The sequence below is a fragment of the Bos indicus x Bos taurus genome, chromosome 8 (genome assembly GCF_003369695.1).
Source record: "Bos indicus x Bos taurus breed Angus x Brahman F1 hybrid chromosome 8, Bos_hybrid_MaternalHap_v2.0, whole genome shotgun sequence".
Taxonomy (NCBI): domain Eukaryota; kingdom Metazoa; phylum Chordata; class Mammalia; order Artiodactyla; family Bovidae; genus Bos; species Bos indicus x Bos taurus.
In genome coordinates this window covers 83,440,283-83,467,163 of record NC_040083.1, presented here as the reverse complement: position 1 = coordinate 83,467,163, position 26,881 = coordinate 83,440,283, and the positions used below count along the sequence as shown (strand labels likewise).

Below are 26,881 nucleotides of genomic sequence, written 5' to 3'. Positions count from 1 at the left end.
AATTTTTTGTTCTAGTTCTGGAAAAATTCCATTGGTAATTGGATAGGGATTGCATTGAATATGTGGATGACTTTGGGTAGTATTCTCAAATTTTCACAATATTGATTCTCCTAATCTAAGAACATGGTATATCTCTCCATCTGTTTGATCTCTTTTATCAATATCTTATAGTTTTTTGCATACATGTCTTTTATCTCTTTAGGTAGGTTTATTCCTAGATATTTTATTCTTTTTTGTTTCAGGGATGAATGGGATTGTTTACTTTCTGATTTCCCCTTTTGATTTTTTATTGTTAGTATAGGATACAGGGGATTTCTATGTATCATTTGGTATCCTGCAACATTACTGAATTCATTGATTAGCTCTAGCAATTTTCTGGTGGCATCTTTAGGGTATTCTGTTTAGTATCCTGTCATCTGCAGATAGTGAAAGTTTGGCTTCTTGTTTTTCAGTCTGGCTTCCTTTTATTTCTTTTTCCTTTCTGACTGCCATGGCTAGGACTTCCAAATCTATATTGAATAATAGTGATGAGAGAGTCAGTTCCTAGGCAGGTTGATAAGAAGTCTGGGGTCCCTGAGGAGGAGAAAGGGGTCTTGGGCTCTCAAAGCAGAGATAGGGGTCTGGAATTCTCAAGGAGGAAAGGACATCTTTTTTTCCCCTCTACATTCCTTAGTCTGATGATTACACAACAACTCAGTTTAAACTCTGTACTAAGGACTGATGTTGAAGCTGAAACTCCAGTACTTTGGCCACCTGATGCAAAGAGCTGACTCATTTGAAAAGACCCTGATGCTGGGAAAGATTGAGGGCAGGAGGAGAAGGGGACGACAGAGGATGAGATGGTTGGATGGCATCACCGACTCAGTGGACATGAGTTTGAGTAAACTCCGGGAGTTGGTGATGGACAGGGAGGCCTGGCGTACTGTGTTCATGGGGTCGCAGAGTTGAACACGACTGAGTGACTGAACTGAATTGAAGGATTATATAAATGGCAACCCGCTCCAGTACTCTTGCCTGGAGAATCCCATGGACAGAGGAGCCTGGGTGGCTACAGTCCACGGGGTCGCAAAGAGTCGGACACGACTGAGCGACTTCACTCATAACAACAATGTGCCTGCTTGAAGACAGTTTCTCCTTCCTGAAAACCTTCTGGCTAATCCTGTTATCTTAAAATGTAAATTATGGGAGTGAGTCTAGTAAGAGCTTTACAACCTTGAGACATTCTTTTGATTTATTGTAATAACTAATTAAAAAAGTATATAACTCGCTTGCTAACACTAGCAAGGGGGGCATTCTCTATCCCCCTTCTGATGTCTATGTCAGAGGCTTTCTCTGTCCCTTTTCTTACTTTAGTAAAACTGCTACACAAAAGCTCTTTTGAGCGATCAAGCCTGGTCCTTGGTCCCAAAGCCAGATTTTCTTCGGAGATCACAAATCTGACATCATTCACCGTAAGGTATCAGTGGCAAGAATGGGCGCCGATTATCATGTTCCTGATCTTAGAGGAAATGCTTTTAGTTTTTCCCCATTGAAAATGTTGTTTGGTGTGGGTTTGTTGTATATGGCCTTTATTATGTTCAGGTGGGTTCTTTCTATGCCAGTTTTCTGGAAAATGTTTATCATAAATGGGTGTTGAATTTTGTCAAAAGCTTTCTCTGCATTTATTGAGATGATCATATGGTTTTTATTTCTCAATTTGTTAATATGGTTTATCACATTTATTGACTTATGTATATTCAAGAATCCTTGCAGCCCTGGAATAAACCCCATCTGATCATGGTGTATGATCCTTTTAATGTGTTGTTGGATTCTGTTTGCTGTCATTTTTTTGAGGATTTTTGCATCTGTATTCATCAGTGATATTGTCCTGTGATTTTCTTTTTTTTGTGGTATCTTTGTCTCATTTTGGTATCAGGGTGATAGTGGCCTCATAGAATGAGTTTGGGAGTATTCCTCCTTCTGCAATTTTTTGGAAAAATTTGAGTAGGATCAGTTCAGTTCAGTTCAGTCGCTCAGTCGTGTCCAGCTCTTTGCAACAGCATGAATCGCAGCACACCAGGCCTCCCTGTCCATCACCAGCTCCCAGAGTTCACCCAGACTCACGTCCACGAGTCAGTGATGCCATCCAGCCATCTCATCCTCTGTCGTCCCCTTCTCCTCCTGCCCCCAATCCCTCCCAGCATCAGAGTCTTTTCCAATGAGTCAACTCTTCGCATGAGGTGGCCAAAGCACTGGACTTTCAGCTTTAGCATCATTCCTTCCAAAGAAATCCCAGGGCTGATCTCCTTTAGAATGGACTGGTTGGATCTCCTTGCAGTCCAAGGGACTCTCAAGAGTCTTCTCCAACACCACAGTTCAAAAGCATCAATTCTTCGGCGCTCAGCCTTCTTCACAGTCCAACTCTCACATCCATACATGACCACAGGAAAAACAATAGCCTTGACTAGATGGACCTTTGTTGGCAAAGTAATGTCTCTGCTTTTGAATATGCTATCTAGGTTGGTCATAACTTTCCTTCCAAGGAGTAAGCGTCTTTTAATTTCATGGCTGCAATCACCATCTGCAGTGACTTTGGGGCCCCCCAAAATAAAATCTGACACTGTTTCCACTATTTCCCCATCTATTACCCATGAAGTGATGGGACCAGATGCCATGATCTTAGTTTTCTGAATGTTGAGCTTTAAGCCAACTTTTTCACTCTCCTCTTTCACTTTCATCAAGAGGCTTTTTAGTTCCTCTTCACTTTCAGCCATAAGGGTGGTGTCATCTGCATATCTGAGGTTATTGATATTTCTCCCAGCAATCTTGATTCCAACTTGTGTTTCTTCCAGTCCAGCCTTTCTCATGATGTACTCTGCATATAAGTTAAATAAGCAGGGTGACAATATACAGCCTTGACATACTCCTTTTCCTATTTGGAACCAGTCTATTGTTCCATGTCCAGTTCTAACTGTTGCTTCCTGACCTGCATACAGATTTCTCAAGAGGCAGATCAGATGGTCTGGTATTCCCATCTCTTTCAGAATTTTCCACAGTTTGTTGTGATCCACACAGTCCAAGGCTTTGGCATAGTTAATAAAGCAGAAATAGATGTTTTTCTGGAACTCTTGCTTTTTCCATGATCCAATGGATGTTGGCAGTTTGATCTCTGGTTCCTCTGCCTTTTCTAAAACCAGCTTGAACATCAGGAAGTTCACGGTTCACATATTGCTGAAGCCTGGCTTGGAGAATTTTGAGCATTACTTTACTAGCATGTGAGATGAGTGCAATTGAGTAGGATAGGTGTTAACTATTCTCTAAATGTTTGATAGAATTTGCCTGTGAAGCCCTGTGGCAGTGGGCTTTTGTTTGTTGGAAGATTTTTGATCATGGTTTTGATTTCAGTGCTTGTGATTGGTCTGTTCATATTTTCTGTTTCTTCCTGGTTCAGTCTTGGAAGGTTATACTTTTGTAACAATATGTCCATTTCTTCCAGGTTGTCCATTTTTTTGGCATGTAGTTGCTCCTGATAGTAGTCTTTTATTATCCTTTGTATTTCTGCATTGTCTGTTGTAGCTCCTTTTTCATTTCTAATCATATTGATTTGAGTCTTCTCCCTGTTGCTTTGATGAGTCTGGCTAATTGTCAACTTGGTTTATTGTCTCAAAGAACCAGTTTTAGTTTTATTGAACTTTGCTCTTATTTCATTATTTTTTCATTTATTTCAAAATAAATCAAACATCTGATCTCTATGCTTTCTTTCCTTCTACTAACTTCATCAGGTTTTTTGTTCTTTATCTAGTTGCTTTATATTCTAAGGTTAGGTTGTTTATTTGATGTTTCTTGTTTCTTGAGGTTAGCTTGTATTTCTGTAAACTTCCCTCTTAACACTTCTTTTATTGCATCCCATAAGTTTTGAGTTGTCTTTTTTTGGGGTAGTAACATACTGTTTTGATGACTATAGCTTTGTAGTATAATCTCTAGTCAGGTAGCTTGATCCCCTCTCCCCATCCCCCCAGTTCTATCTTCTTTTTCAAAATTACTTTGTCTATTTAGGGTCTTTTGAAAATATTTGATCTTTATATTGTTGAATTTAGTATTTTTTTCTTTTATGTTTTGTTGATTTTTAGTCATTGTTGGCCATTACCCACTATAACAATATAAAAGAATTGTTCTGTGTAGTCTTCTAGAATATGGTTTTATTTTTTACATTTAAATCTTGAATATATTTTAATTTTTCCTGCTCTGTGGTGTGATACATAGACCTCTCTTTTCCAGATGGCCATCTATTTATCCAAATGACATTTGTATCCAGCCTTTCCTCACTCATTAAATGATATTATCTGTATTTAAATAGGAAAGTGATTCTGTTTCTCATTCTTCCTACTATCCACTTTCTCTAATTTAAGCTTAGACATCTTTCTGGGCTCTCACTAGTGCACTGCTCCTTTTGCCCACTTCTATGTTTGCATTAGACTGTGGATAATAGTATTCTATTTTTTTTTTAATCTAGTATTACCTTACCCTCTGTCTTCCAGAATTTTTTCAAAATTCAGGCCTTGTGCTGAGGTTTTTCTGTATTCCTGTTTTGTCATATTTTTATTACTTTAAAAGTTTTGTATTTTATCTGAATGTGGTTTTGGAGACAGGAGATATAAGTATGTGTGTTTAGTCTATTCCCTTAAACTAGAGAAACAATTTTTGGTTGTAATTCTCCCTGGTGGCTCAGACAGTATAGCGTCTGCCTGCAATGTGAAAGACCTGGGTTTGATCCCTGGGTCGGGAAGATCCCCTGGAGAAGGAAATGGCAACCCACTCCAGTACTCTTGCCTGGAAAATTCCATGGCCAGAGGAGCCTTGTAGGCTACAGTCCCTGGGGTTGCAAAGAGTCAGACATGACCGAGCAACTTCACTTCACTTCACTCTTAATATTTTTGTTTTCTCTTTTTACCACTGAGAATTTATTTCTCAGCCTTCCTGGCTTATCTTTACACCTTACTTTTAAATTTTGCTATTCCCTTGAATTTATTCCTTGGTTGTTTTCTTTCCTAAAATTTCTATATCCTTTCTGAACCAGCCCTTTTTCTCTAATGACTTCACTTACCATCTTAAGGACTAATGTCTCCTAAATCCTTTTTTTCATTTTAGACCTTCCTTCTCCATTCCAGGATCATGCAGCCAATCATGAAATAATTCCATTTGTAAATTCTGCAGGTGTTTTGAGTACAATTGAACAACATCTACTCTCTGTGACCCAACTTGTGATTCTTATTTATTTTTCCAGTCTCTGTATATGACATCAGCATCTATCTTGGTTGTGGAGCATTTCTTTGTATAGCTATAAAAAAAAAAATAGTGACCAGATTTTTTTCCTCTAAGAATTAATTCCCTTTCTTTATGTCTGTTGCTTTGCCTTAGGATAGATCATCCCTAAAATTGGGTAGTTTGTTTTGTTGCTGAAGATATTATCCACTATTCATACAGAGTGATAGTTCTAATGAGGAGAGATTTTTCTTCCTAGGAGACATTTGCAAGTATTTGAAGATATTTTTGATTGATGCTATTGATATCTGATTAGTAGAAGTAGGGATGCTGGTAAACATCCTGGAATACACAGGACAGTCTTCCACAGAAATAGCTTTATCTGGTCTAGAGTGTCAGTAGTGCCAAATTGAAGAAACCCTGTTCTAGTGTAAAGGCAGAGTTGCTCATCTTTTATAGCATTTTGTTTTAAACTCTAAACAGTTAAACATATGTTAGGAGAAAACCATGGTTTGAAAGTATACACTCACCCCAGTGTTCATTGCAGTGCTGTTTACAGTAGCCACAGCCTGAAAGCAGCCTAAGTGTTCATCAAAGACTCTATATAGATACGGTGCATATATACAATGGAATGTTACTCAGCCATTAAAAAATGAAATAATGCCATTTGCAGCATCATGGATGGAAAGGTGGGGAGAGAGGGATAAATTGGGAGTTTAGAATTGACATATACACACTGCTATGTTGTGCTACTGTATAGCACAGGGAACTCTGCTCAGTATTGTCATAACCTAAATGAGAAAGGAATTTGAGAAAGAATATATATGTATATATAAATCTCTTTGCTGTACACTTGAAACTTACAGAATATTGTAAAACACCTATAGACCAATATAAAATAATCATTAAAACATAAACAGAAAATATAGTAAGAGTTAGTTTTCAAAAATATTTTCTACGTCCTGATTCTGAACCCTCAGATTGAGTAGAAATATATTGTTACAGGCATCAGTGTCATTCAAGGATGTGACTGTGGAATTCACCCAGGAAGAGTGGCATCAGATGGACTCTGCTCAGAGGACCTTGTACAGAGATGTAATGCTGGAGAACTACAGCCACCTCGTCTCAGTGGGTGAGCAGACCTTACCATGCAACTTCCTCAAGAATGCAGATTCAGTTTTTTCTTTTTTTAAATATTAATCACTTTTATTGAAGAATATTAAATGAAAAATAAAATTCAGCACTTCATTATACAAATCAATAAGTTTAAAAAGTTATGCAGTAGCTTACTATCATCAGAGTCATGGTTTGGAATATGTTCATCATCCCCCCAAAATTCCTTGTACCCCTTTGCAGTGAGTCCCTTCCTCTCATACCTCTTCGCAGATGCCAGCCAATCACTGATCTATTTTCTATTTCGATACTTTTTCCTTGTTTTGAATCTTATATAAATGAATTTATATATAGCATCTTTTGTCTGACTTCCACATTTAGCATGATGCTTTTGAGACTCCTGTGTGTGTATCACCAGTTTATTCTTTTTAGCCTGAGTAGAATTCTTTTGTGTGCATATACTACAGTTTGTTATTCTTTCAGCTCATGGATACATGGGTGTTTTTCCAGTTTGGAGCTGTTATGAATAAAGCTTCTATGAACATTCACATATAAGTCTTTGTGTCAATATGTTTTTATTTCTTATGTAAATACCTAGGAGTGGGCTTACCTAGTCTTCTGGTAAGTTTATATGTAACTTATTCAGAAAGTTCCAGATGTTTCCCCATTGGGTCTACTGTGTTTCATACCTATAAGCAATGCCTAAGAGTTCTCACTGCTGTTACCAGCAGTTGGTTTGGTAAGTCTTACTATTTTTAACCATTGTAGTTGATGTCTAGTTGCATCTTATTGGATTTTAATTTGCATTTCTCTGGTAATTAACAATGTTGAACTTCTTTTCATGTGCTTTTTAACCATTCATAATCTCCTTTAATGAAGTGTTTCATCAAATCTTTTGCCCATTTTTTTGTTTTGTTTTTTGGTTTGGGTCTTATTGTTGAGTTGAAGGAGTTCAGACCTTACCAGATACATGTTTTGAAAATGTTTCTTCTCCAGGTCTGGCTTGCCTTTTTAGAAGAAAATGTTTACAGATGGTTTTGGTTTGCTATATACTTAAAAAAATTTTTATATGACATGATTAAGATTCAGGGATTTAGATCAATTGTATTCTTCATGTTTCCCCTAATGGTTATATCTTACATAACTATAGTATAGTCTTAACACAGGGAAATAGGCATTGGTACAATGAATGTGAATAGCTTTGTATCATTTTTTTACTTTATAATTTTGTATTGAGGCATGGTTGATTTATAATATGATGTTAGTTTCAGGTGTACAGCAGAGTGATGCAGTTATATATTCTTTTCCAGATTCTTTTCCCTGATAGGTTATTACAAAATACTGAGTATAGTTCTCTGTGCTACAGAGTACATCCTTGTTGTTATCTATTATATATTGGGTTGGCCAAAAGGTTCATTTCTTTTTTTCCCATAAGATGGCTCTAGTAGTGCTTTAGTTGTCTTTAATGTCATTCGAAACCAGTTTGTTAGATTTTATTGTGACAGCAGTCATATCAGTATACATTTAAAAAAAACTTATCAAAATTGGTGAATTTTTGTGTAGCCATTTTAATATTGAACACAGAAGAAAAAAAACAGTTTTGACATGTTATGCCTTATTATTTCAACAAAGGTAAAAATGCAACTAAAACACAAAAATAGACTTGTGCAGTGTATGGAGAAGGTATTGTGACTGATCAAACATGACAAAAGTGGTTTGTGTAGTTTTGTGCTGGAGATTTCTTGCTGGACAGTGCTCCATGGTCAGGTAGTTGAAGTTGATAATGATCAAATAGAGACATTAATTGAGAAGAATCAATGTTATATCATGTGGGAGATAGCTGACATACTCAAAATATCCAAATCAAGATTTGGAAGTCATTTGCACCAGCTTGGTTATGTTAATCACTTTGATGTTTAGGTTCCACCTAGGCTAAGTGAAAAAACCTTTGTAACCATATTTCACATGTGTTTCTCTACTGAAACATAATAAAAATGTTCCATTTTTAAAACAAATTGTGATGGGTGTTGAAAAGTGGATACTGTACAATAATGTGAAATGGAAGAGATTGTGGGGGCAAGTGAAATGAACCACCACCAATCACACCAAAGGCATCTTCTTCCAAGGAAGATGGTGTTGTGTGTATGGTGGGATTGTAAGGGAATCCTCTGCTATGAGCTCCTTCTGGGGAATCAAACAATTAATTCCAACAAGAATTGCTCCCAGTTAGACCAACTGAGAGCAGCACTTGATGAAGAGTGTCCAGAATTAGTCAACAGAAAATGCATAGTCTCCATCAGGATAATGCAAGACCACATGTTTCTTTGATGCCTAGGCATAAACTGTTATGCTTTGGCTGGAAGTTCTGATTCACCCACCATATTCACCAGCCATTGTACCTTCAGATTTCCTTTTATTTTGGTCTTTACAAAATTCTCTTAATGGAAGAAATTTCAGCTCCCTGGAAGACTGTAAAAGGAACCTGGAACAATTCTTTGCTCAAAAAGATAAAAAAGTTTTGGGGAAATGGAATTATGAAGTTGCCTGAAAAATGGCAGAAGGTAAAGGAACAAAACAGTGAATTCATGGCACAATAAAGTTCTTGGTGAAAATGGAAAATGTGGCTTTTTTTTTTTTTTTAATCAAAGGAACTTCTTGGCCACCCCAATACATAGTAGTGTGTATAGGTTAATCCCAAACTCCTAATGTATCCCTTTCTTCTCCTTTACCCTCTGGTAACCATACGTTTATTTTCTGTGTCTGAGTCTGTTTATATTTTGAATTAAATTCATTTGTATCTTTTTTTTTATTCTGCACAAAAGCATATTTCATGATACTTTTCTTTTTCTATCTGGCTTACTTCACTTAGCATGATAATTTATAGGTCAGCCATGTATCTGCAGAAGGCGTGATTTTATTCTTTTTGTGGCTGAATAATACTTCATTCTGTGTATGAGATTATATCTATATCTATCTTACCACAATTTCTTTATCCGTTCATCTGTGTATGGACATTGGGTTGCTTCCATGTCCTAGCTATCATAAATAGAGCTGTGGTAACATTGGAGCATATGTATCTTCAAACCATGGTGTTCACCAAATATATACCTAGGATTTGGAGAAGGAAGTGGCAGCCCACTCCAGTATTCTTGCCTAGAGAATCCTGTGGACACAGGAGCCTGGGAAGGCTACAGTCCGTGGCGTTACAACTTAGCGACTGAGCACACGCCTAGGATGTGCTTCCATGGATCATATGATAGCCCTATCATTTTCAGTTTTTTAAGGAACCTCCATACTGTACTCCATAGTGGCTACACCAGTTTACATTCCCACCAGCAGTGTGGGAGGATTTTTTCCTCCACACCTTCTCTAGCATTTGGTACTGATAGATGTTTTGATGATGGCCATTCTGACTGGTGTGAGGTAATAACCTCATTGTAATTTTGATTTGCATTTCTCTGATAATTAGTGATATTCAGCATCTTTTCATATGCTTATTAGCCATCTGTACAACTTCTTTGGAGAAATGTCCATTTAGGTCTGCCTATTTTTTGATTGAGTTGCTTGGTTTCTTTTGTTACTGAGTTTCATGAACTGTTGTATGTTTTGGAAATTAATTCCTTATTGGTAGCATCATTTGCAGATATTTTCTCCCAGTTTGTAGGTTATCTTTCATTTTTATTGTGGTTTCCTTTGCTGTGCAAAAGCAAAAGTGTTGTTAGGCCCCCATTTGTGTATTTTTGTTTTTATTTCCATTACTGTAGGAGACAGATCCAGAAAAATATTGCTGCAATTTATGTCAAAGAGTGTTTTGCCTGTATTTTCCTCTAGGATTTTTATAGTATCCAGTCTTACATTTAGGTCTTTAATCCATTTTGAGTTTATTTTTGTATATATTGTTCAGTTCAGTCTAGTCTCTCAGTCGTGTATGACTCTGTGACCCCATGAATCGCAGCACACCACACCTCCCTGTCCATCACCAACTCCTGGAGTTTCTCATCCTCTGTCGTCCCCTTCTCCTCCTGCCCTCAATTTCTCCCAGCATCAGGGTCTTTTCCAATGAGTCAACTCTTCGTATGAGGTGGCCAAAGTATTGGAGTTTCAGCCTCAGCATCAGTCCTTCCAGTGCACACCCAGGACTGATCTCCTTTAGGATGGAGTGGTTGGATCTCTTGCAGTCCAAGGGACTCTCAAGAGTCTTCTCCAACACCACAGTTCAAAATCATCAATTTTTCGGCGCTCAGCTTTCTTCACAGTCCAACTCTCACATCCATACGTGACCACTAGGAAAACCATAGCCTTGACTAGATGGACCTTTGTTTGCAAAATAATGTCTCTGCTTTTGAATATGCTATCTAGGTTGATCATAACTTTCCTTCCAAGGAGTAAGCCTCTTTAAATTTCATGGCTGCAATCACCATCTGCAGTGATTTTGAAGCCCCAAAAAATAAAGTCTGACACTGTTTCCACTGTTTCCCCATCTATTACCCATGAAGTGATGGGACCAGATGCCATGATCTTAGTTTTCTGAATGTTGAGCTTTAAGCCAACTTTTTCACTCTCCTCTTTCACTTTCATCAAGAGGCTTTTTAGTTCCTCTTCACTTTCTGCCATAAGAAAAGGGTGGTGTCATCTGCATATCTGAGGTTATTGATATTTCTCCCGGCAATCTTGATTCCAGCTTGTGCTTCTTCCAGCCCAGCGTTTCTCATGATGTACTCTGCATAGAAGTTAAATAAGCAGGGTGACAATATACAGCCTTGACATACTCCTTTTCCAATTTGGAACCAGTCTGTTGTTCCATGTCCAGTTCTAACTGTTGCTTCCTAACCTGCATACAGGTTTCTCAAGAGGCAGGTCAGGTGGTCTGGTATTCCCATCTCTTTCAGAATTTTCCAGTTTATTGTGATCCACACAGTCCAAGGCTTTGGCATAGTCAATAAAGCAGAAATAGATGTTTTTCTGGAACTCTCTTGCTTTTTCGATGATCCAGTGGATGTTGGCAATTTGATTTCTGGTTCCTCTGCCTTTTCTAAAACCAGCTTGAACATCTGGAAGTTCACGGTTCACATATTCCTGAAGCCTAGCTTGGAGAATTTTGAGCATTACTTTGCTAGCATGTGAGATGAGTGCAATTGTGTGGTAGTTTGAGCATTCTTTGCCATTGCCTTTCTTTGGGATTGGAATGAAAACTGACCTTTTCCAGTCCTGTGACCACTGCTGTTTTCCAAATTTGCTGGCATGTTGAGTGTAACACTTTCACATCATCATCTTTCAGGATTGAAATAGCTCAGCTGGAATTCCATCACCTCCACTAGCTTTGTTTGTAGTGATGCTTTCTAAGGCCCACTTGACTTCACATTCCAGGATGTCTGGCTCTAGGTGAGTGATCACACCATCATGCTTATCTGGGTCATGAAGATCTTTTTTGTACAGTTCTTCTGTGTATTCTTGCCACCTCTTCTTAATATCTTCTGCTTCTGTTAGGTCCATACCATTTCTGTCCTTTATCGAGTCCATCTTTGCATGAAATGTTCCCTTGGTATCTCTAATATATTGTTAGAGAAAGTCTATAATTTCATTGTTTTTATGTAGCTGTTCAGTTTTCCCAGTACCATTTGTTGGGGAAGAGACTCTTTTCTCCATTGTATAGTCTTGCCTCCTTTGTCATGGATTAATTGACCATAAGTGTGTGGGTTTATATCTGGGTTTCTGTCCTCTTCCATTGATCTCTGTGTGTTTTTGTGCCAGTACCATGCTGCTTTAATGACTACAGCTTTGTAGTAGGGTCTGAAGTCAGGGGCCCTGATTCCCCCAGCTCTGATTTTCCGTTCTCAAGATTGCTTTGTCAAGTTTCAGGATCTTTTGTGTTCCCATTCAAATAAAAAATATTGGGTTCCAGTTATGTGAAAAAAGCCATTAGTAATTTGATACAAATTGCATTGAATCTGTAGACTGCCTTTGGCAATATGATCATTTTGAAAATACTGATTCTTTGAATCCAGGAACATGGTATATCTTTCCATTTGTTTATGTCATCTTCTCTTTCTTTCATCATATCTTGTATCAACAGTTATCAGAATATAGGTCTTTTGCCTCCCGAGGTAGTTTTATTGCTAGGTACTTTATTCTTTTTGATGCAGTGCTAAAAGGATTGTTTCCTTAATTTCCTATTCTGATCTTCCTTGCTAATGTATAGAGATGCATAGATTTCTGTGTATTAATCTTGTATCCTGCAACTTTACTAAGTTTATATATAAGCTCTAGTAATTTTCTTCTGTGTATTCTTGCCACCTCTTAAATCTCTTCTGCTTCTGGTAGGTCCTTGCTGTTTCTGTCCTTTCTTATGCTCATCTTTGCATGAAATGTTCCTTTGGTATCTAATTTTCTTAAAGAGATCTCTAGTCTTTCCCATTCTATTCTTTTGTATCTCTCCTTGCTATTCTTTGGAATCTACATTCAATTGGGTATGTCTTTCCCTTTCTCCTTTGCCTTCATTTCTTTTTTTTTCTCAGCTCTTCGTAAGGCATCCTCAAACAACCATTTTGCCTTCTTGCATTTCTTTTCTTTGGGATGGTTTTGGTCACTGCCTTCTATGCATTATTAAGAACCTCCAACCATAGTTCCTCAGGCACTTTGTCTACCAGATTTAATTACAAACCGCCATCCATAATTCCCCAGGGACTTTGTCTATCAGATCTAATCCCTTGTCTAACCTATTTGTCACTTCCAGTGTAACATAATCATAACAGACTTGATTTAGATCATACCTGAATGGCCTCGTGGTTTTCCCTACTTTCTTCAATTTAAGTCTGAATTTGGCAATAAGGAGCTCATGACCTGAGCCACAGTCAGCTCCAGGTCTTGTTTTTGCTGACTTGTGTAGAGCTTCTCCATCTTTGGCTGCAAGAAATATAATCAATCTGATTTCAGTATTGACCATCCCATGATATCCATGTGTAGAGTCGTCTCTTGTGTTGTTGGAAGAGGGTGTTTGCTATGATCAGTGTGTTCTCTTGGCAAAACTCTTGTTTGTCTTTGCCTTGCTTCATTTTGTACTCTAAGGCCAAACTTGCCTGTTACTTCAGGTATCTCTTGACTTCCTACTTTTGTATTTCAATCCCCTATGATGAGAAGGATATCATTTTTGGGTGTTAGTTCTAGAAGGTCTTGTAGGTCTTCATAGAACCGTTCAGCATCAGCTTCTTTGGCATTAGTGGTTGAAGCATAGACTTGGATTACTGTGATGTTGAATGGTTTGCATTGGAAATGAACAGAGATCATTCTGTCAAATTCTTGTTCACTATGAGGGCTACTCCAATCCTTCTAAGGGATTCTTGCCTACATTAATAGATATAATGGTCATCTGAATTAAATTCTCTCATTCCTGTCCATTTTAGTTCACTGATTCCTAAAAAGTTGATGTTCACTCTTGCCATCTCCTGTTTGACCACATCCACTTTACCTTGATACATGGACCTAACATTCCAGATTGCTACGTTATTGTTCTTTACAGCATCAGACTTTGCTTTCACCACCAGACACATCCACACGTGAGCATCATTTCTGCTTTGGTTCAGCCTCTTTATTCCTTCTGGATCCGTTTCTCTGCTCTTCCCCAGTAGCATATTGGAACCTACCAACCTGGAGGCTCATCTTCCAGTGTCATATCTTTTTGCTGTTTCATGCTATTCATGGGGTTCTCGTGGCAAGAATACTGACATAGATTGCCATTCCCTACACAGAAGAACTGTATAAAAAAGGTCATAATGACCCAGCTAGCCATGATTGTGTGGTCACTCACCTAGAGTTAGACATACTATAGTTGAAGTCCAGTGGGCCTTAGGAGGCTTTACTATGAAGAAAACTAGTGGAGATGATGGAATTCCAGCTGAGATAATTCACATCCTAAAAGATGATGCTGTTACAGTGCTACACTCAGTCTGCCAGCAGATTTGGATATCAGCAGTGGCCACAGGACTGGAAAAGGTCAGATTTCTTTCCAATCCCAAAGAAGGGCAATGCCAAAGAATATTCAGACTACTGTACAATTGTACTTATCTCACATGCTAGCAAGGTCATGCTCAAAATCCTTCAAGCTAAGCTTCAATAGTACATGAATCGAGAACTTCCAGATGTACATGCTGGATTTTGAAAAGCAGAGGAACCACAGATCAAATTGCCAAAATCTATTGGGTCATAGAAAAAGTAAGAGAGTTCCAAAAAACCATCTACTTCTACTTCATTGACTATGCTAAAGCCTTTGACTGTGTGGATCACCACAAACTGGAAAATTCTTAAAGAGATGGGAATACCAGACCACTTTACCTCTCTCCTGAGAAACCTGTATGCACGTCAAGAAGCAACATGGTACAGTGGACTACTTCAAAATTGGGAAAGGAGTGTGTCAAGGCTCTGTATTTTAACCCTGCTTATTTAACGTCTATGCAGGGTACTTCATGTGAAATTCTGGGCTTGATGAATTACAAGCTGGAAACAAGATGGCTGGGAGAAACATCAAAAACCTCAGATATACAGATGACACCATCCAAGTGGCAGAAAGCCAAGAGGAACTAAAGAGCCTCTTGATGAAGATGAAAGAGAGTGAAAATGCTGGCTTAAAACTCAACGTTGAATAAACTAAGATCATGGTGTCCAGTACCATCACTTCATGGCAAAATGATTCAGAAAAAATGGAAACAATGGCAGATTTTATTTTCTTGGGCTCTAAAATCACTGCAGATGGTGACTACAGCCATGAAATTAAAAGATGCCTGCTCCTTGGAAGAAAAACTATGACTAACCTAGACAGCATGTTAAAAAGTAGAGACATCACTTTGCCGACAAAGATCTATATAGTCAAAGCTATGGTTTTTCCTTTGGTCATGTACAGACATGAGAGTTGGATTGTAAAGAAGGCTGAACAATGAAGAATTGATGCTTTAGAACTGTGTGCTGGAGAAGACTCTTGGGAGTTCCTTGGACAGCAAGGAGATCAAACCAATCACTCCTAAAGGAAATCAACCCTGAATATTCATTGGAAGGACTGATGCTGAAACTGAAGCTCCAGTATTTTGGCTTCCTGATGCAAAGAGCCAACTCATTGGAAAAGACCCTGATGCTGGAAATGATTGAGGGCAGGAGGAAAAGGGGGCAACAGAGGATGATATGGTTGGATGGCATCACCAACTCAATGGATATGAGTTTGAGCATACTCTGGGAGATACTGAAGGACAGGGAATGGTGTGCTGAAGTCCATGGGATCACAATGAGCTGGACATGACTTAGTGACTAAACAACAACAGAGGAGTATTCTGGTAGTATTTTTAGGATTTTCTGTTTATAGTATGATATCATCTGCAAACAGTGACAGTCTTACTTTTTCTTTTTAAATTTGGATCCTTTTTTTTTTTTCTTTTTCATCTGATTGCTGTGGTTAAGAGTTTCAAAACTATGTTGAATAAAAGTATCAAGAGTGGACACTCTTGTCTTGTTCCTGATCTTAGAGGAACTCCTTTCAGATTATAGCATTGTGTATGATGTTAGCTGTGGACTTGTCATATATGGCCTTTATTGTGGTAGGTTCCCTCTGTGCCTGCTTTCTGAAGAGTTTTTATCATAAATGGAAGGTGAATTTTATCAAAGGCTTTTTCTGCATCTGTTTAGGATCACATGGTTTTTATTCTTCAGTTTGTTGATGTGTATTACACTGATTTGTGGTTATTGAAAAATCCTTGCATCCCTGGGATAAATCCCACTTGATTATGGTGTATGATCCTTTTAATGTATTGTTGGATTTGATTTGATAGTACTTTGTTGAGAAATTTTGTGTCTATGTTCATCACTGATACTGGCTTTCTTTTTTGTGGTGTCCTTGTACAGTTTGGGTGTCAGGATGGTGGTGGCCTCATAGAATGAGTCTGGAAATGTTCCTTCCTCTGCAGTTTTTTGAAATAATTGCAGAAGGATAGGTGTTAGCTCTTCTCTAAATGTTCGCTAGAATTTACCTGTGAAGCTATCTGGTCCTGGACTTCTCTATGTTGGGAATTTTATAAAACACAGATTCAGTTTCAATACTTGTAATTAATCTGTTTATATTTTCTGTATCTTCCTGGTTCAATCTTGGGAGATTTTACCTTTTAAGGATTTAACTATTTCTTCTTGGGTGTCCATTTTATTGTTGATTTTTGTTGGCCTATGAAAACTCAGCAGTGGCCACAGGACTGGAAAAGTTCAGTTTCCAATTCTAATCCCAAAGAAAGGCAATGCCAAAGAATGCTCAGACTACCACACAATTGCACTCATCTCACATGCTAGTAAAGTAATGCTCAAAATTCTTCAAGCAGGCTTCAGCAATATGTGAACCGTGAACTTCCTGATGTTCAAGCTGGTTTTAGAAAAGGCAGAGGAACCAGAGATCAAATTGGCAACATCCACTGGATCATCGAAAAAGCAAGAGAGTTCCAGAAAAACATCTATTTCTGCTTTATTAACTATGCCAAAGCCTTGGACTGTGTGGATCACAATAAATTGTGGAAAATTCTGAAAGAGATGGGAATACCAGAGCACCTGACCTGCCTCTTGAGAAATCTGTATGCAGGTCAGGAAGCAATAGTTAGAACTGGACATGGAACAACAGACTGATTGCAAATAGGAAAAGGAGTACATCAAGGCTGTATATTGTCACCCTGCTTATTTAACTTCTATGCAGAGTACATCATGAGAAACGCTGGACTGGAAGAAACACAAGCTGGAATCAAGATTGCCGGGAGAAATATCAATAACCTCAGATATGCAGATGACACCACCCTTATGGTAGAAAGTGAAGAGGAACTAAAAAGCCTCTTGATGAAAGTGAAAGTGGAAAGTGAAAAGTTGGCTTAAAGCTCAACATTCAGAAAACTAAGATCATGCATCTGGTCCCATCACTTCATGGGAAATAGATGGGGAAACAATGGAAACAGTTGTCAGACTTTATTTTTGGGGGGCTCCAAAATCACTGCAGATGGTGACTGCAGCCATGAAATTAAAAGATGCTTACTCCTTGGAAGGAAAGTTATGATCAACCTAGATAGCATATTCAAAAGCAGAGACATTACTTTGCCAACAAAGGTCCGTCTAGTCAAGGCTATGGTTTTTCCAGTGGTCATGTATGGATGTGAGAGTTGGACTGTGAAGAAGGCTGAGCGCCGAAGAATTGATGCGTTTTGAACTGTGGTGTTGGAGAAGACTCTTGAGAGTCCCTTGGACTGTAAGGAGATCCAACCAGTCCATTCTGAAGGAGATCAGCCCTGGGATTTCTTTGGAAGGAATGATGCTAAAGCTCAAAGTCCAGTACTTTGGCCACCTTATGCGAAGAGTTGACTCACTGGAAAAGATTCTGATGCTGGGAGGGATTGGGGGCAGGAGGAGAAGGGGATGACAGAGGATGAGATGGCTGGATGGCATTACTGACACGATGGATGTGAGTCTGAGTGAACTCCAGGAGTTGGTGATGGACAGGGAGGCCTGGTCTGCTGCAATTCATGGGGTCGCAAAGAGTCAGACATGACTGAGTGACTGAACTGAACTGAACTGAACTGTACATTTGTCTTACATATTGTGGTCCTCCTGTGCTGGGTGCATACATATTTTGAATTCTTTTATCTTCCTCTTGGATTTGCTCGATCTTGCTCGATCATTATGTAGTGTCCTTCTTTGTCCTCTGTAACAATCTTTATTTTTAAAGTCTATTTTGTCTGATATGGTATTAATACTCCAGCTTTCTTTTGATCTCCTTTTGCATGGAACACCTTTTTCCATCCCCTCACTTTCAGTCTGTATGTGTCTCTAGATCTGAGGTTGGTCTCTTGTAGACCACATATGTACAATTCTTTCTCTTTCTCTCAATTCAGCTAGTCTTTGTCTTTTGGTCAGAGCATTTACTCTGTTTACATTTAAGGTAATTATCCATATGTAAGTTGTTATTGCCATTTTGTTCATTGTTTTAGATTTTTTTTGCAGACCTTTTCTTTCTTTCCTTTGTTTTCTTCTCTTGTGGTTTGGATTCCTTTTCTTTTCTGTGTGTTTATCATGGATTTTTGTTTGCAGTTACCATGTTTTCATATAGCAGTATGCATATATTGATATATACTTGATTGTTTTAAGTTGCTGATCTCTTCAATTTACATTTCAGAAAGCCTTGTACTTCTACTCTCCATATCTCACAATTACTGGTTTTGATATATTTGTGTGTGAATAATTTCCTACCTTATTATATGTTTGTCTTTACTAGTGAGCTTTCCCACTATGTAATTTTCGTGTTTCTAGTTATTGCCATTTCTTTTCCACCTAGAGAAGTTCCATTGGCATTTATTGTAAAGCTAGTTTGGTGGTGCTGAATTCTCTTAGCTTTTGCTTGTCCATAAAGCTTTTGATTTCTCCATCAGATCTGAACACAAGCCTGTTCTGGGTAGAGTGTTCTCGTGTGTAGGTTTTTCCCTTTTAGCACTTTGAATACATTGTGCCAGTCCCCTCTGGCCTGTGGAGTTTCTGCTGAAAAATCAACTGATAGTCTTATTTCCTTTTACGTTATTTTTTGCTTCTACCTTCTTTTAATATTTTTTTCTTTGTCTTTAATTTTTGTCAGTTTGATCTCAGTGTCTTGACATGTTCCTCCTTGGGTGTATCCTGCATGGAATTCCCTGTTCTTTCTGGACATGGGTGATTGTTTCCTTTCCCATGTAGGGGAAGTTTTCACCTATTACCTCTTCAGATGTTTTCTCAGTCCCTTTCTTTCCTTCTTCTTGGATCCCTACTATCCAAATGCTATTGCATTTGACCTTGGCCCGGTGGTCTCATAAACTATCCTCATTTCTTTTCATTCTTTTTTCTTAATTCTGTTTCACAGCAGTGATTTCCATCACTATTCTAGCTCACTGATTTATTCTTCTGCCTCATTTATTCTATTGCTTTTTTCTGGTGTATTTTTGTTTTAGTTACTGTATTCATCTACTCTCTTTGGTTGTTCTTTATACTCCTAACTCTTGGCTAGAAACCTCTTGTAACTTCTCACTCTATGCATCCATTCTTTTCCTCAGTTTCGTGTTCATCTTTACGATAATTACTCTGAACTCTTTCTCTGATAAATTGGTTATATCCACTTCACTAAGTTGTTCTTCTAGGTTTTATCTTGTGTCTTCATCTGGGCAATGCTGTTTTGCCATCCCGTTTTAAATTTCTATTTGTATTTTTATGAATATAGTACTTATGTGGTTTTTTTTTTTTTTTACTTTGGGTAACTGGCCTTCTGTAGGGGATGTCCTATGTGTCCCATCAGTACACTCCCCTCTCATCACGTAAGGGCCAGAGATCAGCTGGTCCTAGGATAGGTTCTGACCTGTTTGAGGACTCAGTTCTTCAGACTGCATGATTGTAATTTTTTTGCTTCTTATGTCTGTCTCCTGGTAGGTGAGGTTTTTCTGGAACCTTTGCATGCTTCCTGGCAGGAGGATCTGGTACCTGCCTGCTGGTGGAGGAGCTGGGTCTTGTTGCTCATGTAGGCAGGGCTGTGTCAAGGGGCATATCTAGAAGTGCCTATAGGCTCAAGATGTCATTAGGCAACCTATCTGCTGATGGATTGGGCTTGCTCCCACCTTGTTGGTTGTTTGGCCTGAGGTATCCCAGCACTGGAGCTTTTAGGCTGTTGGGTGGGGCAAAATCTCATTGCCAAGAACCAAAAATGTCTACTTCTAGCCAGAGTTTATGTCCCTGCTGTGTCCGCCACCAGCTTATAGACCCCAGAGAGAGCCACAGCCGCCATAGGAGACCTCCAAGACTGGTAGGTAGGTCTGGCCCAAGCTCCCATGGAGTCACAACCTTTTCTTTTTTTTTTTTTTTCATTTTGGAGTCACTGCTTTGCCCCTGGGCCCAGTGTGTGCAGGGCCTTGTATGTACCCTCCAAGAATGGAGTATTTCCCCAGTCCTGTGGTACTCCTGTAATCAAGCCCCACTAGTCTTCAAAGCCACATGGTCTGGGGGCTAATCCTCCCTATTCTGGACCCCTAAACTGAGAAGTCTGGCATGGGGCTCAGAGCTGTCACTCCTGTGGGAGAATTTCTGTGACAATTATTTTCCAGTTTGTGGTTCACCCACCTGGGTGATGTTGGATTTGATTACATTGTGAGGACTCCCCCACTACTGTGTCATGGTTTCTTCTTTGTCTTTGGATGTAGAATATCCTTTTTCTGGTAGATTCCAGTCTTTCTTATCAATGGTTATTCAGCACTTATTGTGATTTTGGTGTGCTAGGCCATTTTATCATATGTGGATTCGTGTAATCACCACAACAATTCAGACTCAGAACTATTCCATCACCACAAAGATTTCTTCGATGCTACCTCTTTATTTTCATATTCATCCTTTCTCCTACACTATGCATAATCTCTGCCAACTATTAATTGGCTCTTCATCTGTACAATTTCCAGGACATTATGTAAATGGAATCATGCAGATTCTGACGTGTTGAGATGGAAATCCATCCAAGTTGTAGTGTGTGTGTATCAATAGTTTATTTTTTACTACAATGGTATTCCACTCTATAAATGAATGTGTTACAGTTTGTTTAGCCATTCACTTATTAAAGCATATTTGGTTGTTAATAATTTGGGGCTATTATAAATAAAGATGCTACGAACATTCATGTTCAGATTTTTGTGTAAGACAAATTTTTCTCTGGGATAAATGCCCAGAAATGTGATCAGAGTTGTATGGTAAGTATATATTTTGTTCTTTAAGAAACTACCAAACTCTATTATCAAAAAGATTACAAATAACAAATGTTGGCAAACATATGGAGAAAAGGGAACCTTCGTACTCTATTGGTGGGAATAAAAATTGGTGCAGTAAGCAGTAAATGTGGAAAACAGTATGAAGTATCCTCAAAATACCAAAGATAGAACTACTAGCAATTCCACTCCTGGGTATATATCCAAAGGAAATTAAAACACTAATTCAAAAAAGATATATGCACACCAGTATTCATAGCATTATTTACAACAGCCAAAATATGGAAGCTACCTATGTTTCCATCCACAGATAAATATATATGTATATAATGGAATATTTACTCAGCTATAAAAAATTTTCTATATACAACAGCATAGATGGACTTGGACTGCATTATGCTTTAGTGAAATAACACAGACAGAGAAAGACAAATAGTGTTCGGTGGATTAGTCCCTGAGTTGTGTCCCAGTCTTGTGAACCCTATGGCCTGTAGTCTGCCGGGCTCCTCTGTCCATGAGATTCTTCAGGCAAGAATACTGGAGTGGGTTGCCATTTCCTTCTCCAGGGGATCTTCCTGACCCAGGATTGAACCTGGGTCTCCTGCATTGCAGGCAGACCAACTGAGCTACAAAGGAAGCTTTGTATTTGTAGTTTTCCCAATACTGTATAATATCACTGTATTATATAGTGGAACCAATATAATATGTGGAACCTAAAAATAAGACAAACTAGGGAATATTACAAAAAGAAACAGACTCACAGAGAAAGCAAACTAATGGTTACCAGTGAGGAAAGTGAAGGGGGTGGGGTAAGATGGAGGTAGGGGAGTAAGATGGACAGACGACTATGTTTAAAATAAATAAGGTACAGGAATATATTGTATAGCATAGAGAATGTAACCAATATTTTATCGTAATCATAAATGGATTATAACCTTTAAAATTGTGAATGACTATGTCATACACCTGAAACTTGTATAATTTGTAGATCGATTATGCCTCAATTTAAGAAAATAGAAACTGCCAAACTGTTTACTAAGAGTGGCTGTACCATTTTGCATTTCTACGAACAGTTTGTGAGAAATCCAGTTACTTTTTATCCTTCTTAGTACTTGGTATTGTCAGTATTTTTTGTATTAGAAAAATGCTTTCCCTACATCTTTTGAGATGGTTTTTTTTTTTCTTTCATTTATTTAATGTGGTATGGCACATAAATTGATTTGCATATAGTTAACCATCCTTGTGTCCCAAAGGTAAACCCCACTTGTTCATGGTAATAAGTGTGTAGTAATATCTCATCTTGGTCTTAACTAGCCTTTTTTAAATAGCTAGTGATAATTAAAATATTTTTTCATGTGTTCATATGCCATCTCTATATCCTTAGATAGTAAACGTCTGTTCATGACTTTTGCATATTTTTTCTATCTTTATTGAGGTATAATGTCAAAAATTGTATATATCTAAGGTATAACACACAGGGAAGCCCTAGTGGGTTAGCAGTAAAAAATTTGCCTGCAATGCAGGAGACTTGCAGAAAATGCGGGTTCACTCCCTGAGACAGGAAGATCCCCGGAAGTAAGAAATGGCAACCCAGTCCAGTATTCCTACCTGGAAAATTCCATGGACAGAGGAGCCTGTCAGGCTGCAGTCCGTGGGGCTGCAAAGAATTGGACATGACTGGGCAACTAAACAACAGCAACAAAGGTGTAAGACTTGATGTTTTTATATATGTATACTTTGTGAAATAATGGCCACAATCAAGCTAATTAACATACCCAGCACCTGACATAGCTACCTGTTTTGGAGGTTGGGGGTGGAGCCATGAGTACACAAAAGATCTACTCTCTTGGCAGACTTCAAGTATAAAATACAGTATTGTTAACTAGTCACATTTGTGTATTAGATCTCCATAGCTTATTCATCTTGGTTAATTGAACTTTGCATCCCTTTAACCAGTATCTTCCCATTCTCTAGCTCTCCAAGCCCTGGAAACCAACATTCTACTCTCTGTTCCTATGAGTTTGTTCTGAATTCCACCAAGATTATGCAGTATTTGTCTTTCTGTTTCTGGCTTATTTCACTTAGCATAGTGTCCTCTAGTTTTATCCATGTCAGGGCAGATGTCAGGATTTCCTTCCATTTTGTGGCTAAATAATATTCTACTGTTTGTATGTATACCACATCTTCTTTAATCATTGATCTGCCAATAAACATTTTTGGATTGTTTAAATATCTTGAGTATTTTGAATAATACTGAAGTGAACATGGAGTGCAGATACTGATTTCACTGGCTTTGAATACCCAAAAGTAAAATTTCTGGCTCAGAAATCAGTTCTGTTTTTAGTTTTTTGAAGAAACTCTATTGTTTTACATAACGGCTACACTAATTTACATTCCCATCAACTGTGTAGGAGGGTTCTGTTTTCTCTACATCCTCAGCAACACTTACCTTTTGTCTTTTTGATAATCACCATTTTCTAACAGGTGTGAGGTGATACCTCATTGTGGTTTTGATTTGCATTTTCCTGATGATTAGTGATGTTGAGCACATTTTCATATTTCTGTAGGACATTGTATGGCTTCTTTTTGAGAAATGTCTACTCAGGTCCGTTTCCCATTTTTAACCTGGTTATTTGCTTTTATCCTATAGAGTTGTAAGACTTACTTTTTTTAGATATCTACTCATAATTATTATTTTTTTTTTGAAAATGCATTTTATTTTATTTTTTTTAATTTTATTTTATTTTTAAACTTTACATAATTGTATTAGTTTTGCCAAATATCAAAATGAATCCACCACAGGTATACATGTGCTCCCCATCCTGAACCCTCCTCCCTCCTCCCTCCCCATATCATCCCTCTGGGTTGTCCCAGTGCACTAGCCCCAAGCATCCAGTATCGTGCATTGAACCTGGACTGGCATCTCGTTTCATACATGATATTTTACATGTTTCAATGCCATTCTCCCAAATCTTCCCACCCTCTCCCTCTCCCACAGAGTCCATAAGACTGTTCCATACATCAGTGTCTCTTTTGCTGTCTTGTGTACAGGGTTATTGTTATCATCTTTCTAAATTCCATATATATGCGTTAGTATACTGTATTGGTGTTTTTCCTTCTGGCTTACTTCACTCTGTATAATAGGCTCCAGTTTCATCCACCTCATTAGAACTGATTCAAATGAATTCTTTTTAATGGCTGAGTAATACTCCATTGTGTGTATGTACCACAGCTTTCTTATCCATTCATCTGCTGATGGACATCTAGGTTGCTTCCATGTCCTGGCTATTATAAACAGTGCTGCGATGAACATTGGGGTACATGTGTCTCTTTCCCTTCTGGTTTCCTCAGTGTGTATGCCCAGCAGTGGGATTGCTGGATCATAAGGCAGTTCTATTTCCAGTTTTTTAAGGAATCTCCACACTGTTCTCCATAGTGGCTGTACTAGTTTGCATTCCCACCAACAGTGTAAGAGGGTTCCCTTTTCTCCACACCCTCTCCAACATTTACTATTTGTAGACTTTTGGATCACAGCCATTCTGACTGGTGTGAAATGGTACCTCATAGTGGTCTTGATTTGCATTTCTCTGATAATGAGTGATGTTGAGCATCTTTTCATGTGTTTGTTAGCCATCTGTATGTCTTCTTTGGAGAAATGTCTATTTAGTTCTTTGGCCCATTTTTTGATTGGGTCATTTATTTTTCTGGAGTTGAGCTGTAGGAGTTGCTTGTATATTTTTGAGATTAGTTGTCAGTTGCTTCATTTGCTATTATTTTCTCCCATTCTGAAGGCTGTCTTTTCACCTTGCTGATAGTTTCCTTTGATGTGCAGAAGCTTTTAAGGTTAATTAGGTCCCATTTGTTTATTTTTGCTTTTATTTCTGATATTCTGGGAGGTGGGTCATAGAGGATCCTGCTGTGATATATGTTGGAGAGTGTTTTGCCTATGTTCTCCTCTAGGAGTTTTATAGTTTCTGGTCTTATGTTTAGATCTTTAATCCATTTTGAGTTTATTTTTGTGTATGGTGTTAGAAAGTGTTCTAGTTTCATTCTTTTACAAGTAGTTGACCAGTTTTCCCAGCACCACTTGTTAAAGAAATTGTCTTTAATCCATTGTATATTCTTGCCTCCTTTGTCAAAGATAAGGTGTCCATATGTGTGTGGATTTATCTCTGGGCTTTCTATTTTGTTCCATTGATCTATATTTCTGTCTTTGTGCCAGTACCATACTGTCTTGATAACTGTGGCTTTGTAGTAGAGCCTGAAGTCAGGTAGGTTGATTCCTCCAGTTCCATTCTTCTTTCTCAAGATCGCTTTGGCTATTCGAGGTTTTTTGTATTTCCATACAAATTGTGAAATTATTTGTTCTAGCTCTGTGAAGATAACTCTTGGTAGCTTGATAGGGATTGCATTGAATCTATAAATTGCTTTGGGTAGTATACTCATTTTCACTGTATTGATTCTTCCAATCCATGAACATGGTATATTTCTCCATCTATTAGTGTCCTCTTTGATTTCTTTCACCAGTGTTTTATAGTTTTCTATATATAGGTCTTTAGTTTCTTTAGGTAGATATATTCCTAAGTATTTTATTCTTTCCGTTGCAATGGTGAATGGAATTGTTTCCTTAATTTCTCTTTCAGTTTTCTCATTATTAGTGTATAGGAATGCAAGGGATTTCTGTGTGTTGATTTTATATCCTGCAACTTTACTGTAATCATTGATTAGTTCTAGTAATTTTCTGGTGGAGTCTTTAGGGTTTTCTATGTAGAGGATCATGTCATCTGCAAATAGTGAGAGTTTTACTTCTTCTTTTCCAATTTGGATTCCTTTTATTTCTTTTTCTGCTCTGATTGCTGTGGCCAAAACTTCCAAAACTATGTTGAATAGTAATGGTGAAAGTGGGCACCCTTGTCTTGTTCCTGACTTTAGAGGAAATGCTTTCAGTTTTTCACCATTGAGGATAATGTTTGCTGTGGGTTTGTCATATATAGCTTTTATTATGTTGAGGTATGTTCCTTCTGTTCCTGCTTTCTGGAGAGTTTTTATCATAAATGGATGTTGAATTTTGTCAAAGGCTTTCTCTGCATCTATTGAGATAATCATATGGCTTTTATTTTTCAATTTGTTAATGTGGTGTATTACATTGATTGATTTGCGGATATTGAAGAATCCTTGCATCCCTGGGATAAAGCCCACTTGGTCATGGTGTATGATCTTTTTAATGTATTGCTGGATTCTGATTGCTAGAATTTTGTTAAGGATTTTTGCATTTATGTTCATCAGTGATATTGGCCTGTAGTTTTCTTTTTTTGTGGGATCTTTGTCAGGCTTTGGTATTAGGGTGATGGTGGCCTCATAGAATGAGTTTGGAAGTTTACCTTCCTCTGCAGTTTTCTGGAAGAGTTTGAGCAGGATAGGTGTTAGCTCTTCTCTAAATTTTGGTAGAATTCAGCTGTGAAGCCATCTGGACCTGGGCTTTTGTTTGCTGGAAGATTTTTGATTACAGTTTCAATTTCCGTGTTTGTGATGGGTCTGTTAAGATTTTCTATTTCTTCCTGATCGAGTTTTGGAAAGTTGTACTTTTCTAAGAATTTGTCCATTTCTTCCACGTTGTCCATTTTATTGGCATATAATTGTTGATAGTAGTCTCTTATGATCCTTTGTATTTCTGTGTTGTCTGTTGTGATCTCTCCATTTTCATTTCTAATTTTATTGATTTGATTTTTCTCCCTTTGTTTCTTGATGAGTCTGGCTAATGG

At 38.0% G+C, this 26,881-nt stretch overlaps 1 protein-coding gene across 1 annotated transcript in view; it reads left to right on the top strand.

Annotated features, from left to right (window-relative positions):
- The window catches only part of ZNF782 (zinc finger protein 782), an 89,115-nt gene that overhangs the window by 21,333 nt on the left and 40,901 nt on the right, over positions 1-26,881 (top strand). Inside the window, exon 3 of the mRNA XM_027550285.1 lies at positions 6,247-6,373. Coding sequence (XP_027406086.1) covers positions 6,247-6,373 — 127 coding nt within the window. The remainder of the gene's footprint in view (positions 1-6,246; positions 6,374-26,881) is intronic.